The 19034-nt window shown below is 43.1% G+C and overlaps 1 protein-coding gene across 1 annotated transcript in view; it reads right to left on the bottom strand.

Moving 5' to 3' along the window:
• The window catches only part of THSD4 (thrombospondin type 1 domain containing 4), a 546728-nt gene extending 539099 nt beyond the window's left edge, over nt 1-7629 (bottom strand). The window contains exon 1 of the mRNA XM_054595598.1: nt 7601-7629. Coding sequence (XP_054451573.1) covers nt 7601-7629 — 29 coding nt within the window. The remainder of the gene's footprint in view (nt 1-7600) is intronic.
• Between the last annotated feature and the right edge of the window lie 11405 nt (nt 7630-19034).

Genomic DNA, 19034 nt, shown 5'->3' with positions numbered 1-19034 from the left:
GAACCATGCCTACAAATCTGAATCATTTCTAACACATCCTGATATTGTTTACACATTAAAAAAAAAGCTTGGTGTGGTTTTGTTAAAAAAACAAGTGGCGGCTCCATAAATGTGTTAGACCTCAGCCCTCAAAGTCCTTGGCAGACACCTAAGCCACAATCTGTAACGTAACCAAGAGCAATTCTGCGTAAGTGCTCATCCCAGGGGCACTTGGGGCAGGAGAGGGAATAAATTGGAGGACGGAAGAGTCTAATAAATTGGAGAAGTTTTCTTCTGTCTCAGAGGAACTGCCTTCCAGGCTACTTGGTCACCTCTACTCCCAGAAATTCCTACAGCCTGTTCCCTCGTTTCCTTCAGGTGTCTTCCTGGTGCTCTCCCTTCTCTAGGACACTTCCCTGACCGTATAAAAAGCAGCACTCCCTCTCCCAGCCCAGATTATATTTTTTTTCCACAGCACTTACTATCTCATAGACTGCCTTTATTCATTTAAAGTGTGCCCTCCACCCACTAGAACATAAGGCCCCCGAGATCAAAGACTTTGTTTTGTCTCTATCCCTCAGCATCTAGCACAGTGTCTGCTATACAGTAAGAACTCAGTTCATTGAATGAATAACGAATGATGTGACATCAGCTTGACAACTTTTGAATTGTCAAGATAAGTGAAAATAGTGCAAATTACCACATTTGAAACTGTCCAAAGTAACTTGGGGAGCTTTTAAACGTTCTTTCATGAAAGATTTATAAAAATCAGTTGTACTTTTGAATTTCTATGCGATGCCCCCAAAATCATTCTCATGGGATTGACACAGGTGTGGTAACAAATTGCTTGTCGGTGCCATTGTTGCAAAAATGCAACACAAGTTGTATTTAGATGTTCAAATGCTTCTTTTCTTTATCTAGCTGGGCCCTAGTGGGGCCAAAAGGCATAGGAGTACCCCATAAAATTCATTCTGGAATAAAATCTTAGTTATTAAATGGGCTCTGCTCTGAATGGAATAGAATAAATTCCCCCGGAGGGGAAATTATTCTTTGGCTGCAATAACAGCGGCTAGAGCAATATATAACCCCAGGGGCCAGAGAAAACTCTGCCAAGGGCTAAAGTTTCCCACCCCTGCTCAGTAGACTCTGTTTTGGGATACCCCGCCCTGCTCACACATACCTACCTAATTGGTAGTCTGTAGCTGTGCCCACACCTCTTCAAAACACCACCAATCCAGCCCAAATCCTTGTTCCTCCTGACCCAATTCGAAATTAATGTTCAGGGACCACGAGAGCATGTGTGTGTCTGTGTGTGTGCAGCTCGTGTGCTATTTCACTTTGATAGTTTGCTTTGGCAAACTGCTCCCAGCTTGCAACGTTTTGACAGATTGAAGGCTACCAGGGCCTTTGGCAAACAAATCACAGTCCCCTCCAAAGCAGCGGGGGAAGCCACATTCCTACCAAGACTTTCCGATTCACCTTGCAGGAGAAACAACCCACCATTTCACACCAATCAGAAAAAAGAAAAAAGTTATGCCATTTCCCCAGCGCTGCTCTAGAATTTAAACACGCCATCATTTCATTTCCTCATGTAGGAAATAATGCTCACTGAAATTTGGTACATGATCTACATCATGGAACTGGGGCTCTGGGCTTCTGTGCTTGTCTCGCCCCACCCCCACCCCCACCCCCACCATTCTTAACTCGAGTGGGGTACTATGTACCTCAATGAACTCAAGGCCACTTGAGCATATCAAGTAACAAAACAAGGAAACAGAAAAAAAAAATCTTAGCTTCTTTTCTTCTTTAGTTAATACAACCCAAGAGATATTCTGGGAGCAACCTGATCACTAATAAAATCATACCAACCTTAGCGAAAGGGAGCCAAAATCTTAGCATTGAAGTGCATCTGTACCTCCTGCACTCCGGAGATAAAAAATGTTGCTAGACATGCATTTTACATGTTCAGCTCAATCCTCTGCCTCCCTCAGAAGAGAGGGAGGTGGGTCACAAATGACATTAGTCCATGAAGACATGATGGTTACCATCAATGTCAATTCTTAAAAGTATTATTTCCTTTAATCTACAACTATTCTATCAGGCCCCTTTATTACACCCATTTTGTAGGTGAGTAAATTAAGGCACAGAGAGGCTAAGTCACTTACTGAAAGGCACACACTCTCACTAAGTAGAAAAGCCTAATTCCCATGCCAGCAGTCAGACCCTTGGCCTGGACGCTTAACTGCTGTGCTCTGGGGTCTCGTTAGGAAACAACACACCTTTAAACCAAGCATTTGCATTTGATCACATCAATTTTCTTCCCCAGTCTTATGAGGCTGCGGCTTCACACATTTTGTTTTACTCTCTGTCACTGCTTGCAAAAATAATCAGGAAATAAGTGGATGCAATAAAACCTCGTTTATCCAACCTCACTAGAGAACATTAGAAGTCTTAAAATAATTGAAGCTAACCATTTAAACCTCAACTTTAAAAAAATCATGCTCTGTATTCCCTCTGCTTTCTTATACAAAATATGCTGAGCTTAAGCAACCTTTCTTAGATGGCTCAGGGTCACCCATGTGCCTGTCTGTGCAGCATAAGGGGGCGGGTGGCCTTGGAGCAGAGCAGGTTGAGAGCCCAGAGCCTGGGGCTTTCTGAATCCCGCCGGGTCTTTGCTGTCACCTCCCTGCTCTCAGGCATTGCCCCCCGTACTGTGGATGAGCCTGCGTCCTGTTAGTTAGCTCCCTTCAGGTCGGCCTTGGCCTGGGAAACGTTTAGGCAACCAAGTGCAGCCAGACCAAGACCATACAGGCTCTGGGGAAAGGGCTGCCTGGCTTTTGTGGGGTAAATGTTTCCATTTTAGAGCATGGACTGCAGGACACCTATTCTAACTGCATACTGGTTTTTAGTGCCTATTTCCGGGTTCTCCACTCTTGCAGCCTTCTGTGTTTTCTGGACCAGGGCCTTGGAAGAGTGAGGTGTTCTGTCACCACACGGCTTTTTAAAACACAACATCTTTGGTAAATCCCTCTGCTCTTAAGAAAACGGTTTCTAATAGGTCTTTGCAGCTCGCAGAACAATCAACTCAGTCCACACTCAGGGCTAATAAATAGCAAGTGAATCAAAGAATGGAAGGATGGAATGAAGAGAGGGAGAAAGAAGGAGATGGAGGAAGGAAATGTCAGCCACTAAAGAAATGCAAAGTGCTGCTGTGACTGGCTCTTTTCATCAACGAAGTGTTTCCTAAGTGCATCCCAGAATTCTGTTGTGCAAAGAGGAGTGGGAAAAGGAAGACAATCAATCCTAAAAGGATGATTTCTATAAATCGGAGTCATTGGTTCTGATCCCAGGAAGTCAATGTTACCTTGAGGCCTATAAACCTACTTGGGTACATAAGGAATGGGTAGCTCGCAGTCCAGCGATCACACCTTGACTCCATTGAACACTTGTGGTACAGAATGTTCTAGCAAATCCCAAAGTCAAGCACTGAGTGATGAGGACATGGTCCAGGTGCAGGGCTGTGCCAGGCATAAAAAAAAAATCAATGCTGTCTGAATGCCTGCCATCATTTTATAGGAAGGGGTTTGCCAGGGCAGTCCTCCAAAAAGCAATTTTAGTTCCTCCTAGCCTCTATGCCTACCATTCAGATGGCTCCTACCGGGCTTCCCACAAAACATTCCAGCTGGTTCTCCCCGGTACATTTGTGCTCTTCTGCTTCCACCAGATGACTTGTGTTCATGTAGAGTCAACCACGGTCCCAAACCTGCTTATGCCAGTTGCTTTGTAATTACATAAAATATTCAAATAATACACAGACCCATGAAATAGGGCACAAAAATAAAGAGTAGTTGTTAGTTGTTTCTACAAACAAAGCTGAAGGCTTTGGAAAGATGCAATAAAGGAAAGTAGCCAAGAAAAAAAACCTGCTGGCAAATTAGGTGTGGATGAGACAACTGTAAATGATTTGGGGCAAAAATAATAAAACTCTAGAATCATTCTGTACTCAGATTGCTTTTCAAATGTCTTTCAATTCTCACTCCACTTTAAAGAAACCTAAGTGGAAACCTTAGATAACGCTATGGGTGCGGTTTGTGCAAGAAAGGCAATCAGGGGTTCATGCTGAAAAAAAATACTTGGCTTCACATCAAAAAATTGGTGAGTGAATGTACATGTGTTTTAAGTTAAAAGCAAACTGTTAAAGGTGTGTATGTATCATTTGTATGATTTTCTGCTTTAACCTATTTGGTCATTAACTAATGATCCTGATGAGGAAAGAAAAATTTTCTACTTTACTTCTTGTACATAAAAGATAATTATTAATTTATTCGTTCAATATTCGACAAGTATTTGTTAAGCATCAACTGGGTAGTGATTTAGATGCAGGCAACACCAACTGTCCCTGCCTATTAACACCGTGAGGCTGAATACACATTGCCCTCCTCCTCCTCCCTCTGCCCTTCTCCTCCTCATCTTTCTCGTCTTCTTCCGCCTCCCTCCCTCTCCTCCTCCATCCCATTTCTTGGTGACTGACATAGGGACACTGATGGACCCCGCCCCCCAATCCCAGTCCTTCCCAATTATCATATGTTTCTTTACCCCTGTGGGAATCTCAGTTTTCACTGTTCAGTCATACCTCAAATATCACTTCTTTTGGCATTCTCTTTCTCACACAAACACATTTTCTTCACCCACTTCTCTCTTCTTTTCTGTATTCAGGATCTTTTTCAGTTGCCCAGAGAACAACCAGCCCCCTTTCTCTTTCTCATTTCCTCAATCCCTTTTGGTTGTATTTCTAAGCGAAGTAGCTGACAGGCATTACAGTAATATTACTCACTGAAATGTATATCAAGGAAAAGAAAAGCCTTTAAGTTTCAGAAGACTAAAACCAGACACTTGACCTAGGGCCATCAATCTGTAAAATGCTTAAAATGATCCAGATCACTCTATAAAAATCTATAAAAATCACCATCTATCCTTGTAATCTCTCTAATTACATCTGCATTTCTTCAAAAACTACCATCCAAAATAAGAATCACTGAATCAACTTATTTCTTGCCAACTTAACCAACTGCTTGGTATTCTCAATAGTTTTGTTTTCTTCTCTGCTTTTACTTCAAACATAAAATACAGTAACTACACTGAAGCACTGCACAAGGTAAAGGAAGAGACCCGAGCAAGAAGACCAGCCCTGAAGGGAGTCTGTGGGCTGCCCGGTCGGCAGCCGACACCACTCGTTACGGGACTTCCAGGAGGAAATTGTGTTTCCTTCCACTCAGTCATTGAACAAACACATAAAGATGTAACTGTGCATACAAAAAAAAAAAAAGGTGCAAAATTTGGAGCAAGTCTTTAGAAATATAAACAACACTCTGATTACTTAGTACCTCTTCCTCTCTAACTTGGAACAGGTGACCAGGCGACAAACATTCCTTATTCTAGCCTTGACTGACCTTTTGGTTCAAAAGGACTTTACTTACGGTACATTTTGCACGGTATACAGAGCTCACCCAGGGTTCTGTGACAGCCTCTAACCAGTTCCATCAAGAGTTAAAATCTTATGTCTCTTCTGCTACTGGGTTTACTATGATTCTTTTTTATTAGACTCTGAGCAGGGCAGAGATACTACTTGGGGCTGCTCTGTCTCTTTCAATGAGGAAGAAGCTGGCTTTCTGTTTTTCTGTGGCTTGGCAAAAACTGAGCAGGGATTTTTAAACTAAATCTCTGCATATCAGAATTGTGAATCCCCTTAAATGTTTTTTCCTCTCAGGGATTTTCTTGGCAGCTGACTTCTAATTTTGACCTGTTTTCTCTATAGGTAGAGAAATCCTTCAGCTTCTCCAATGGATCTGGATGCATTTTGGTTGCCTTGATAAATATTAAAAAGCCCTTAATAGGTGTGTTTCTCATCTACCAATTTTGTCAAAGACCTCTGACTCTTAAGGTAACCGGAGACCTGTTCCCCAGGACATTTTGAAAAGCATTTAAATAAAAAACACTCTAGGTTTGTTTTTGTTTGTTCGTGGTTTTGTTTTGTTTTGTTTTGTTTTGTTTGTGTTTTTTCAGCTTACATGGCTCTAGAAACAGAATGTAAAATAGTTTGAGTCCCTGGCTAAGGAAAGAGAGTCTCATGATGGAAATCTCAGCTGAGGTCTCCCAAAGAACCCCAGTCCTTATAAGTCACATATTCTTCCCTAGTCCTCACAGCAGAATTCCAGGAAGACTGTCCTGCTGAGCAGCCCTTCCCAAACTATCCTTTAGCGAGAACTTAATGGTGGAGGCTGTTCAAGACTTCCAGAGTTCTGCTGTAAGGGCAGCAAGGAGACATCTAGCCTTCAACTACTCCCACCCTTACTTCTAGTCTGTGGGCAATTTCTCTGAAATGATGCACAGCTTGGAGGTGAGCCCACCAGGGCCCCCCCCCCCGAAGATGCCTAAGAGCATCTGCCTGACAAATACTTGAGCCCTGGTTGGGCAATCATATATGGCACCATCGTAATGACACATTAGAGACTATTTTACTTTTTATTATAAGTTCTGGGCATTTGGGCTAACATATAGTTATGGGGAGGGGGGTTACACAATATCCTTAGTGATTCAATTTTAAAACGGAAGGCTCTTCCCTTCTTTTTAGATTCCAAATCAATTAATTTAAAGAATATCCTGAGATTGCAAGATGAGTTTCATCAAAAAAACTGTTACTCATTACAATTACTTACCTGTACAGATCAAGATTTTCTTAACACAGTGCAGCTAAAACAAGTGTAAAATCAACCAGATGCTGACACCGATGTACAAGCTATCAGACATAAATAATGATTTCAAATTTTGGTGTTTATCCAAACAGACTCACTGCTCTCATAATGTGTAAATATTACAAAGTTGAATGTGTAAAATAAATTTATCTTAAAAAATACTGCCATTGGATATTTTATATGTTGAGATTTTACATAGGATTTTGATTGTAGATGTTTTTTTAAGGGTCTTTTAGCTTAAAGTTTGAAAATGGCCTCGCTGACGGGGACAGCAGTTCCCAGGCACGGGGCCCTCCTTGTGACTGCTCCAAGGGACTGTGGCACGTAGGGGCGAAGGGTCACAGGCCCTGGTTTCTGTTTTACAAACGAGAGATACTAGTGCTTGTTCTGCTTACCTCACATGGCATATATCAGGATCAAATAAAAAATGCAGGGGGAAGTCATAGATGTTTTGAGCAGAAAGGACTAGAGAAGTCACCTTTTAAATAATCCAGATCAATTAAGTCAAAACCCGTGGAGATGCAGACAGAGGACAATATTTTTCAAGCTCTTCAGGTAATTCTATTATGGCTCCATGATATATATCCACTGATCCAGTAACACCTTTATTTTTTAAAAATCAGAGGCTTAAAATTTTTTTAATTAAAAAATAGCAGGACACAGCTTAGAACCCAAGCTACTTCGATCTCAGTTCAAGCGCCTCTCACACCAGCACACAGCTTCCTAGGCCTTGGTCGCCCTTCCAAATAGCACACTTATCACAAATATGTACACAGCATATCAAAAATACCAGTGAGATGCAGACCCTCAAGGCTAGTTGCTTTAAGAAACTATCGAATAAAACTCAAATATTGAATTTCTCCACTTACCTGAGAGACCCCATGAAATGGGAAACCATGATGCTGTGGTCCAGGGAAACAGCAAGGGTTCCTGGAAGATGGTGCCAATTTTCTATAGGTGGAGCGGTATTCACACTCCTATAGAAGGAACAACAATGCTATTTTAGCCTGGTGCTTAGGAAAATTGCATAGGCTATGATTCTACAGCATAAGTAGGCCAATGAAACCAGAAGTGAGCAAATGGGAGACTTGTAAACAAAAATGCCACAGTGTTACCCACCAGATTTTCCAATTGAAGTCTGATTATAATAAACATGAGGTAGCAAGTTTACAGAACACTCAGCACAGTGACTGATGTACAGATATTCAGTAAATACCTATCAATGATTATCTCTGTGAACCCTGAAAAAGAAGATGCCTACTAAGAAAGGCTCCTGGCGGCTAACTGGGTTTAAATTAAAACAAAAACAAAAACGCAAAGCCGAGTGCCGTTTCTACACAGGGGCCTCTCACACAAACTGCACTCAAGGGAGGAAGAAGCCTGCACTGCACTGCCTGCCCCTGCCTTGAACTGCCTGCCTGCCCTGTATTCCTGCCCTCTGAGCCAGCCCTTAGAGAGGAGCTGCTGGAGTCCTATTTCAACCAATACTACTGTGGCTTTCCCCATCCAGTTGGACCTGTGCAGCTCCAACCAAGAGAGCAGTGCCAATCACACTGTGAGGATGTGGAGTCCTCATTTGCATGAGGCTAGACCAATCAGAAACCAAGGGTGGAGACTTCTGTCTATATAAGCCAGCTATCCCCTGGCTCTGGAGGTGCATTTTGTCTTTCTACCAAAGACCAAATTCTGTGTTTCCCTGCCTGAGCTGAAATACCACAGATGTCTCCCTGGAACAGAGTGGAGCAGACCAGCAAAGGCCAGAGCAGACTGGCACAGAACATATCAAAGCAAGGCACACTGGTATTCAGCAGAGCAGACTAGCAAGGAGAAAAGCAGACCATGGAGGAGCAGAGCACAGCTGTCTAGCCAGAGAGGGTCTAGCCCCAGGGCTGCCTCAGAGCCATGATGTTTTGCACTGAATAAAGTTTCCTTCTTCATTGCACCCCAAATTTGGGATTATGGTTGGCGTTGAATTGGTGCCAATGACCATTGTTTGACACTTCAGACTCCAAGCTCATAGCCAAGCTGGCACTGGACAAACCTGCATTGGAAATTTAGCCCCTTCTATTGCAGGCTACTTAAGCACAGGAAAGTCATTTTGCCTCTCTGTCTTGGTTTCCCCAGTGTACAGCTGCTCTTCTTGTGTTTGGCTCCTCAACGTAGCCGTTTCCTTTCAGTGAGAGGTGGATAGCAAGGGCACAGTTGGGGGACCAGTGTAAATCTCAGAAGTGGGTAAAAATACTAGCAATACAAAGAAATGACATACAGACACATGCTACAACACAGATGAACCTTGAAAATATTATCCTCAGTGAAAGAAGCCAGCCACAAAGGTCATATTGTATGATTCCATGTATAAGAACTGTCCTGCATAAGCAAATCTACAGAGACAGAAGTACATCAGTGGTTGCCACAGTCTGGGGGTGAGGTGAGGTGGGGCTCATGGAAGGGTACAAGGTTTCCTCCTGGGGTGACAAAAATGTTCTAATATTAGACTGTGGTGATGGTTGCACAGCCCCGTGAATATACTAAAAGCCACTGAACTGTTTAATTTTAAATTGGTGAAGTATGTTATGTGAATTATATTTCAATAAGACTTTTTAAAACAGTGCCTAAAGAACTACTGCAAGAGTTGTGACAGTTAATAGAGTGGACATGAGCCCAGTGCCTGGAACAGGCTGACACTCAGCAAAAAGTAGTTCTGATGATGCTCATGCAAGAAGAGGTAAAGCAACACCACTAAGTCAGGAAATCAAGACTGATCAATTTAAGAAGCAGAAGCAAAAAAGAAGAGTCTCACAAATAATGGAAAAACAAAGAAATTGAAAGGAAAGGAGGAATCCCCAGAAAGAGAACTAAATGCAATAGAGGCAAATAAACTATCAGATATTGAGGTCAAAACAACAGTCCTACGGAAGTTCAATGAGCTCAGTGAGCTCAGAGAGAATTACCAAAAACTACAGGGAAACTACAAGGATCTTACTGCAAACTATATCAGCATGAAAAAGGACATTAAAAACTATCAATAAGAGACAAGAGGAAATGAAGAATACAATTTCTGAATTGAAGAACACAGGAGAACGAATCCAAAGCAGGTTAGGTGAAGCCAAGGATCAAATCAGCAAACTGAAGGATAAGGTAGAAAAAGGCTCCCAGAAAGAGCACGAAAATGAAAAAAAAAAAAAGACCTCAAAAAGAATGAAGCGGCGTTTAGGGAAATACAGAACATCCTGAAACATAATAATATCCATATAATAGGGATACCAGAAGGAGAAGAGGAGCAAGGCATAGAGAACCTGTTTGAAAAAGTAATGACAGAAAACTTCCCTAATTGGAGGAGAGAAAAAGTCACACAAGTCCAGGACTCACAGAGGGTCCCATGCAAGAGGAACCCAATGAGGCCCACTCCAAGACACATCATCATGAAAATGGCAAATATCAAAGACAAACAGAATCCTAAAGGCAGCAAGGGAGAAACAGGTAGTAACATACAAGAGAGACCCTGTGCGGCTAGCAGCTGACTTCTCAACAGAGACACCACAAACCAGAAGGGAATGGCAAGAAATAGTCCAAGTCATGAAAAGCAAAGGCCTGCAACCAAGACTGCTCTACCCAGCAAGGCTCTCAATTAAAATGGAAGGTGAAATAAGGAATTTCCCAGACAAAAGAAGGCTAACAGAATACACCTCCACCAAACCAGCATTGCAAAATATGCTAAAGATGAAGAGAAGATGAAGAGAAAGAGTCTATGAATACCCAGTTCCTTTCACAGTACTTCACCAATACTTGATATTACCAATATTTTTAATACTTATTAATCTGATTGTGACAATGATGTGTTATTTTAATTGTTCCTTTATTATTTGTTGAAACTAAACCTGTTTTTGTATAGTTCTTGACTATTTCTATTATTTTTAAAAAAGCTTTACATGACTTTTTGGTATTTATCCATTTTTTTAATTAAATGTTTGTAGAATATTTTTCCCTAAAAGAAACAACTGTTAACCCTTTTTTAGATGTGTTGGAAATACTTTCCTATTCTATTACTTGTCCTTTAACTTTTTTTATATGTATATTACTGTATACGCTTAAGTGTTTAATATAGTCATATTGTCAATATTTTACTTCATAGCTTCTGGGCTTGAATATGTTATTTCAGGGTAAGAAAAATATTAGTGTATATTTTCTCCTGAAACTCCTTAAATTTTACATATTGATTTTTAACTCCCCTGAATATTTTTTGTATAATGTGTGAAATAGGGCTCTATATTTGTTTTATTTCAAGTAATAGTGGTCCATGCACCTTATTTGTTGAATAAGCCTTATTTTCCCCATTGATTTGAAATATCAATTTAATCATATATTACATTGTTAGATACATATGTTTGTTTCTACAATGCTCATTTTATTTCATTGATCTACTTGACTATTTCTATGCTGGTGTCATGTTGGTTTAATTGCAAAGACTTTATAATAGATTTAAATTTTTTAATATTTTATAATGGATTTTGACATTTTAAAAAATAAATAAATAAAATCAATCTGCATTTTTAATAAAAGGAAGAAAGAAGGAACTCCAACCTTTTGTGACAACGTGGATGGGACTGGAGAATATTAAGCTAAGTGACATACGCCAGTCAGAGAAAGACAAATACCATATGATCTCACCTATAAGTGGAATCTATTCAACAAAATAAACTAAAGAACAAAATAAACCACAGGCATGGAAACATGGAACAGACTGAAAGTGACCAGAGGGATGGGGGAGGAGGACAATGGTGGAAAAAAGGGGAAGGGACTAAACAAAGAACATGCATGAATGACCCATGGACATGGACAGCAGAGTGGGAATCGGCTGTGGGAGTGGGGTTGGGGGGTGGGGCGGGATGGGTGGAGGAGGGCAAAGGGGGAAAAATTGAGACAACTGTAATAGAATAAACATGACTTAAATTTAAAAAATAATAATAAAATAAGAGATGAAGCAACACTTAAAATGTTATCACAGTAACAACAGGGAAATAACACCCACTCACCCACAAATACTACTTTATTCAGAAGCCCTCACTAAACAGAATCTGTAAACATTGTCAAATGATCCAACAGTTTCAAAGTTTATGAACAACAGCCACAGGTTTACTTGAAATATGATGGAACTTGGGAAGCAAGACCACGGTCCAGCCTCCTCTCTTCTTGTGCCTCCTTTCTGAGGAAGAAAAATAAATGAACCAAGGCTTCTAGGTGTGCCTGGGGGTCCTCTCCAATAAAGCCAGAGTTTTCCAAAATCATGGTTTCCAAATTCCTCCCAGGACTTCACATTTCCTTCTCATTAGGAAGGGAGAATGGGAAGACTAGTTACAAGGACTTAAGAAGACAGTCATGGGAACCAGAAAATTCCATGCACAGGGGAAAATAATCAAGATTTTAAAAGTTACCACCAGCCCTTTCTGAAGGTTTTTAAGAAAGTAAAGCCTCTTAACTATAATCACTGCTAATTAGCCATCAGCAACTCATGAAATTACTCATGGTACTCAGGACCCTTAAATTCTTGGGGCTCAGCAAGAGGTTGAGATCCACCAGTAAGAAAGCCAACAAGTGCAAACTGGAACAGTTAAAACTCCTCTGAATCTGAGGCACAGTCTTGCTCTTGGCAGGTATGTGGGAAGATGGTCTATAACTTGGGAGTCAGATAAAATCTTTGCCACCTTCCTGATGACCAGCAACTAATCAATAATTATTTACTCAATAGGTGGAGTCCCCAGGTCCTCTCCAAGGGATTCAAGAGGAGGATGAGTCAATGCAGAATCTCACTTTACAATCTCACTTAGGCGGGTAAGATTTAGGGACATGGAATTATCTGGGGAAAGGATGGTGTTATCCAGAACAGCATAGGGTAAATGTTGCTACATGGAGACCCAAGGTACTAATGAAGCTAGTTCAAGACAAGCAGAATCGCTATAGAGGGCTGGTGGGGCATCAGCAAGGATGATGGGACTTGAAGTCAGCCCTTGGCCTATGCGGGTTACAAGTGAACAAACAGGAGCAGTTGGTGTACACACTGCAATCTGCAAGACCTGGGTCTGAGACCAGCACCTCCATTTATTACCAGCTGACCTTTGACAATTAACCCTGTATCTTTCAATTTCCTCATCTGTAAAATGGGGACAATGTTTGTTACTAAGGCATAGCGTTGTTTTATTAATAATTATTTATTGAGACCGCATTACCCAGGTGATAGACACACGCGTGCACACATACATGGTCCCTGCCTTCAGGGAGCTTACAGTCTAGATGTTAGGGGGCTATATATTTTAAACAAACTGAAACATAAGTAAGTATAAAAATAAAATTGTGACAAGAACCTTGGGGAAAAAAGTCCAAGATACCTCAGAAAATATGCTAGGCAGTGGTCCGAGAATGTCCCTCTGAGGAAGGGACCTTCATGCTGGGGCTTGAGGGTTTAGCGTCAGCCAGGTGAAGGGGTTGGAGGCCACTCAGCAAGAGGAAATTTTGAGTGTAAACTCATGTGAGGAACTTGGAGGAAGAAGGAACCCAGTTGGCAGGAACCTGGCCATCCAAAGAGAATATGAGAAGAGCTGACCCCATACTTTCCAGACCATGGTAACTGAATGGTTGATGGGGGCAAGGGAAAGTCTCAAAGACGACTCCCTCCGGATTTCTGGTGGATGGAGGCAGCAAAGGGAGGTGCTAACAGAGCTTTTTGGTTTTGACAGGAAAGGAAGGGCACTGTTGAGGGGATGTGATATAAAGCAATGTTTTCCCAATCAGACAAGAAGTCAACCAGAAAAACATCTTACATTACCCAAGCAATTCGAAAATAGATTTACAACTGCTGCTGATAACCATGAACTTTGTCTTCTGTGTGTATTTTGCCTTCAGATCTTTGCTGATAACAGAATGAAGCCATCATGATTAGCATGTCATTTTGAAATAAGGTCTCTCATCTTTAGCTCATCATTTTAAAGTTTATATTTTCAACATATGTTTTACATGCTCACATAATGCATTGATAGGCAAAAAAATAACCAAACATACATTGGAGTTGTACGCTCAAACATTTTTCACTGATGGGGTGTGCAACAACAAAAAAAAACTGGGAAGCACTACTCTAGAATGTTTTTTGACCGCTTTTTTGTCAGATTTGATGACTCCGTTATTTCCCATCACATGGCTGTCCCAGAAGAGTCTGCAGCAGCTCTCCCGTTTCCTCAGTGGCCACTGCGCCTCCATGATTTGAATGGTGTGATGTCAGCTCTGCTTTTCAAACTGTGGGTCACGACCCATTAGTCCATCACAAAATCAATTTCGTGGGTCATGATCTGCACTTTTTTTTAATAAAGTGGAAAATATTTTGAAAGAAGAGAGAACTCCAGTGTTTATCACACACAGTAAGGGTGGGTATTTCTCACCCTTACTGAGCCAGGGAGGTTGAAAGCCCCGCTCTGGACCGCAGAGGCAGTGAAGGGTTCTGTGGCTGGGGCAATTAAATCGTGAAGATAGGCGAAGCCATGCTATCCAAGACCCTGAGAAGTGGTACCAGGAGATTTTTGATGAGATGGGCAAGAAAGAGCCATTGTAGGTCTGGAGCAGGGAGGGACCTGATGAAATGAGGTTTCCCCGAAAATGCGCTTAGCAGCAGCGTGCTGAGCACAGCGCGCGGCTGAGTCAACATGCGATCCATGGCGCCAAGTTGCCTTCTGAGGTTTGCTCCTGTGGATTTATAGCCTTTCTTGACAGTGAACAAAACATCTAACAATCTAAGTTTCTGTTACAACATATGCTGCATGGGGAATGGAGGCCTCACCTTCTCTCCTTTACACTACGATCTACAGGAAAGCTGACAAGTCACCTGATTCGGTTCAGGCCAAAGTCACAGTCCCCACATAGGGGGTGCAAGTGGCAGGAAGCTTCAAGGCTCATGATGGTGGGGACAGAGAGAGGGGCCACGGCAGCTCTAACCCAGGGCCAAGAATGGCTCCCCAACCCCAGAAGGCACCACTGCGCCCCGGACAATGCGCTGCTCTGCCGCTCCCACCCACGGCCCACCTCTGAGTGTCCTTCCTGCCCCTTCAGCTCAGGCCTGGCCAGGATTCCTGGAAGACCCCCCTGATTCTAGGCCATACTCCAGAAGAGAAGGATCTGCTCAGCCTCCCATGTCTGGGTTCAGAAACACCCCCTCGCAGCCACATCCCAACTACAGGGAAAGTTCCACCTCCCTCCCTTCCACACTCAGGCTTCTCCCCCTGGAAATCCCACAGTGTAAAGCAACCGCCCAGACTAACAAAAGCCAGTCCCTGGGGAAGACAGTGACTCACCAGCACAAGAATGAGGACCAGAGATTTCAGGAGGAGGCAGTTCCAGAGCCCAAATCAGCACCCAGTATCACATGGTGAGCCTGAGTCTCAGAACCTGCTGGTTCCTCTGTGAAAGCCACCCCTGAGGGTCCCAACAGACCAGGGGCCTCCACACGGGGCCTACATCCTGTGCCTATATCCTGTGCCATCCTGTGTTCACCAACATCACCAAAATGTTTTCTCTGGCCCTTCTGCCGTTATCACAAATGTTCTTCTCACAGAACCCAGGCCCACTGTTTGCAGCGCCCCCTACCAGACAATCCAGCTGTCTGTGAACCAGGGACCAGACTGCAACTCCCTACATCAGAGTGTGTCTCAGGCACTCTTGCGTTCCATTATCAGAAAAGGGGAGGAAGAGTCAGTTATTAGCTTTTACAAAGCACCAGATATGGGACATTAGTTACATTATTTGATCCTCACAGCAAAACCAAGACCACGCAGCAGGCCAAGGGCAGGGCTTGGGCCGAACACTGACCACCAACACTGGAGTTGGTCTTATTCTCACTCTATTAGTCTCACTGCCTCCCATGTAGTAGAGCATCTTGCAGAGCTAGACACTCAACAAACAAAATAAATGAATGGCTAGATGAATGAATGAGTAAGCAGGTGCTATCCAGAAGGACTGGGAATACCTTATAGATTTTCTGGGAGACTAAACATTTCAGGAATGACTGTTTATTGTGTCATGAACATCATCTAGAGCAAAATAGAGCCAAGATAAAGATGAGCAATTTAATAACCTATTATTTTGATAATAACAAGGAAACTGAGGATGCTAGCAAACATCTATTGAGTGATTTCCATGTATCAGATAGAGTCTAAGTGCTTTACACATATCAACTCATTTTATTTTCACACCCCTGAAGGAGGTACCGTTGGGAAATGGAAGCACAGAGGAGTCAACTAACTTTTCCAGAGTTATCAGCTAGTAGGTGGGAGAGTCAGAATTCAAACCCAAGCAGCCAGAGCCCAGAATTTACGCACTTACATATCATTCGACCCTGTCTTCTAGCCCATATGAAGAAGACTGACTTAAATGATCAGAACACAGGTTGCTGGTGCAGGTCTTTTCCCAGGTGTCATCTTCCGGACTGATTTGGAGACAAAGGAACACTGCAGGCCTGACTGCACGAAGTCCTGCAGTCACAACACAGCAGAGTGGCCTGTGGCCCTGCAGGCTGGCACCAGTCCTCCTGAGGTCCTTGCGTGTTTGTATGTGGGGCAAGTCAGGTCACCAGCTACTGAGCGCTCAGTGCCTACTGGCTTAGGCTTCATGCAAGATGCTTAATATGACAAGAGGGGTGGGGGGATTCCCTGCCCTCAAGGAGCTTACACACGTATTGAGACAGAATAATAAATTTTTTTAAATACACAAATGGATATTTCTTTGACAATGATCCGCTACCTCAGACTGTGTGCCCAATGGCTGGCACAGGTGAAAAGGAGCCCCCATGTTTCAGGGTAGTAAATAGCACAGCGGACTTTACGGCAAGCACGCCCTTATTCTTGCCGTATACTGGGCTCTGCACCTCAGACTTTATGTTACCATCTTATTTAATTTCATAACAATTCTACAAAGTAGATAACTCACGCTGCCCTGGGTCACAGAGGAGAAAACTGAGGCACAGAAAGGTTAAGTGGATTTTCCTATGGCCCACAGCTAGCAAGTGGGCACGCTGGTGGGCTTCAAAGCCAGGGAGTGTGACTCCGGCCGGAGTCCACCCTCTGAACCCTGCCCTGGTCACCTCTGGGGCTGGGGATCCTCCATGAGCCAGGCAGGCTTGAGGGGTTGGGAGAATGTGAGTTGGCATCTCAGGTACGGGGGAGTAATAGCTGGCTGAGGGATGAGGTTTGGGGAAAAATGAAGGCTTCTGGGACCTTCAAAAGAAAACGAGGGACTTGTGCATTTTGTGAGTAAACAAACCCTCTCGTGGAGAGAGAGCACAGTGTGAATGAATGACAGAGGGTAGAGGACCAAGGAGCCACCGAAGCCGAGTGATCTGAAGGGGAGGGAGAGAGGGGCAACCTGGGAAGTGGAAATCAGGGGGAGGCTGCCCCGCACTGTCCTCAGGTGGTGGTCAGCGGAGGAGGTGCATTCACGGCATCTCCCTTACTCTCAACGGAGACGATGCAGGGGGTCTTGGAGAGAGGACTTTGGCTGGAGAAAGGAGAAGGCTGCCAAGAAGAGCAGGCAGGAAGCAAGAGGCAGAAAAAGAGGTGTTCTTATTTCTTGAAGGTACACCCCACTTAAAATGAAACAATTATCCAGAGCAGGAAGAACAGAGGCAGGGACACCCTTTAAAGAGCATTCATGAACAATATGGTGGGCAATATGTCAGCCCACAATGGAGGCACAGAAGCTTAAAAGCTTAAAACAGGGTCTAAATGCTTAAAAGAAAAGAGAGCATCTTCTCTTTTAACAGATACCAAGCATGCTGGATGGGGAGCTTCTCAAGGCCAGGGCTATGTTTTCTCACCTTTCCATCTTTATTCACCTGCGCCTGGTACAGATGGTCATGCAATGAAAGTCTGATGAATGAATGGCTGTATAGACAACTGGAGGAATGAATAAAGGATGAACAGCATGTCTGTAAGAGACTTTCACTTCTTAGAAGGCAGGGTCCACTTCTGGTTACTCTCTGTCGGCTATTGCTGATGCTCACTGAATGTCTACAGCCTGCCCTAGGGCGGGGAAGGCGGGCTGACCCTCCGCAGATGTGTGCTGCCTCCAGGGAGGGCCCCCCTGCCCAAGCCCTCTGGTGGCCGTCACCACTCGCCACAGCTCATTCAGGAAATCCCACCCCAGCCAGCAGGACACTGGGAAAGCTGACCTTGGAGCCTCAGGCTGGTCACATGCACGGCCTCTTCCTACCAGGCCAGGGCTAGCCAGAGGAATGTTCTCCTGACACTTCCTCTGCTCCGGGTCTTAGCTGAACCCCATGCAGAGCCCATCCCTGTTTCCCAGTTATATTCAAACCCAGCCACAGAATTCATTTCTTCCCATGGAACCTCCCTCCATACCACAGACTGGCTGGTTTGCCCACAGCAACAGGAAAACCTATAGAATCTGAATCTGGAATAAATGTTAAGAAGATTTATTAAAACTCCCTGCATACTTTCACGCTCACATATTACAGTGGGTTTTGTTACTTATTAAAGAAAACACCTGACTTCTCCTTTCTTACCTGGAGAAATTAGGTAATCAGCATAGATTAGTTAAGGACTTCAATACAAATTGCATAATTTTCACGGTCATTAACATTGATGGAATTTATATTTATTTTCCATCCTAAAAAAAACATTTCCCAGGTAACTAAGGAAACATTCAAGGGCAGAAGTATCAGGCAGGCGAGATATTTAAAATAAATGAGCCAGTTCCTGCTTCTGCACAGTTGCTTTTTCCATTTCAAGTGGCATGATACTGCAGATCAAAGGGAGAAACACACTGAGTAAGAGCACTTTCTCTGCCTCAAATATTATTTAGTCATTGATTTACAGCATTTGATAAACCTGGTTGAATTTATTTACTTCTGTGTAAGTCTCATATGGAGAACTCCACTTTAGCAATTGTGCATCATTATGATTTATGCTTGTTCTTCCTCCCTGTAACATGGGATTACAAAAGAGTAAGGACTCCTTAAAGATTTATTTATTATATTCCTGCTGCCTAGACTAGCACCTGGGGCACCGTAGGTGTTCTGTGATGACAGACAGAGCTGACTGATGTTCAGTCTCACTTGGGGGGTCTTCTCTTCAAGGCATGAGTATGCTGTGTTTCCAAGGTGCTGGTACCCAGTCCAGGATCTGAAAAGCCACTCTACCCTTCTGTGGTAACCGGTCATTGTTTCTGAAATTAACACCACTGAAGTCATCCTCTTCTCCACTTCTAAAACATGCAAATAAGCAGCTGTGATGGGAGGCAGCTGCTCTA

The sequence above is a fragment of the Pteronotus mesoamericanus genome, unplaced genomic scaffold (assembly GCF_021234165.1).
Source record: "Pteronotus mesoamericanus isolate MK-2021 breed Mesoamerican mustached bat unplaced genomic scaffold, CSHL_Meso_final contig_100, whole genome shotgun sequence".
Classification (NCBI taxonomy): Eukaryota; Metazoa; Chordata; class Mammalia; order Chiroptera; family Mormoopidae; genus Pteronotus; species Pteronotus mesoamericanus.
Note: the sequence above shows the minus strand (reverse complement) of the source record. Positions and strands in the feature narration are given on the sequence as shown.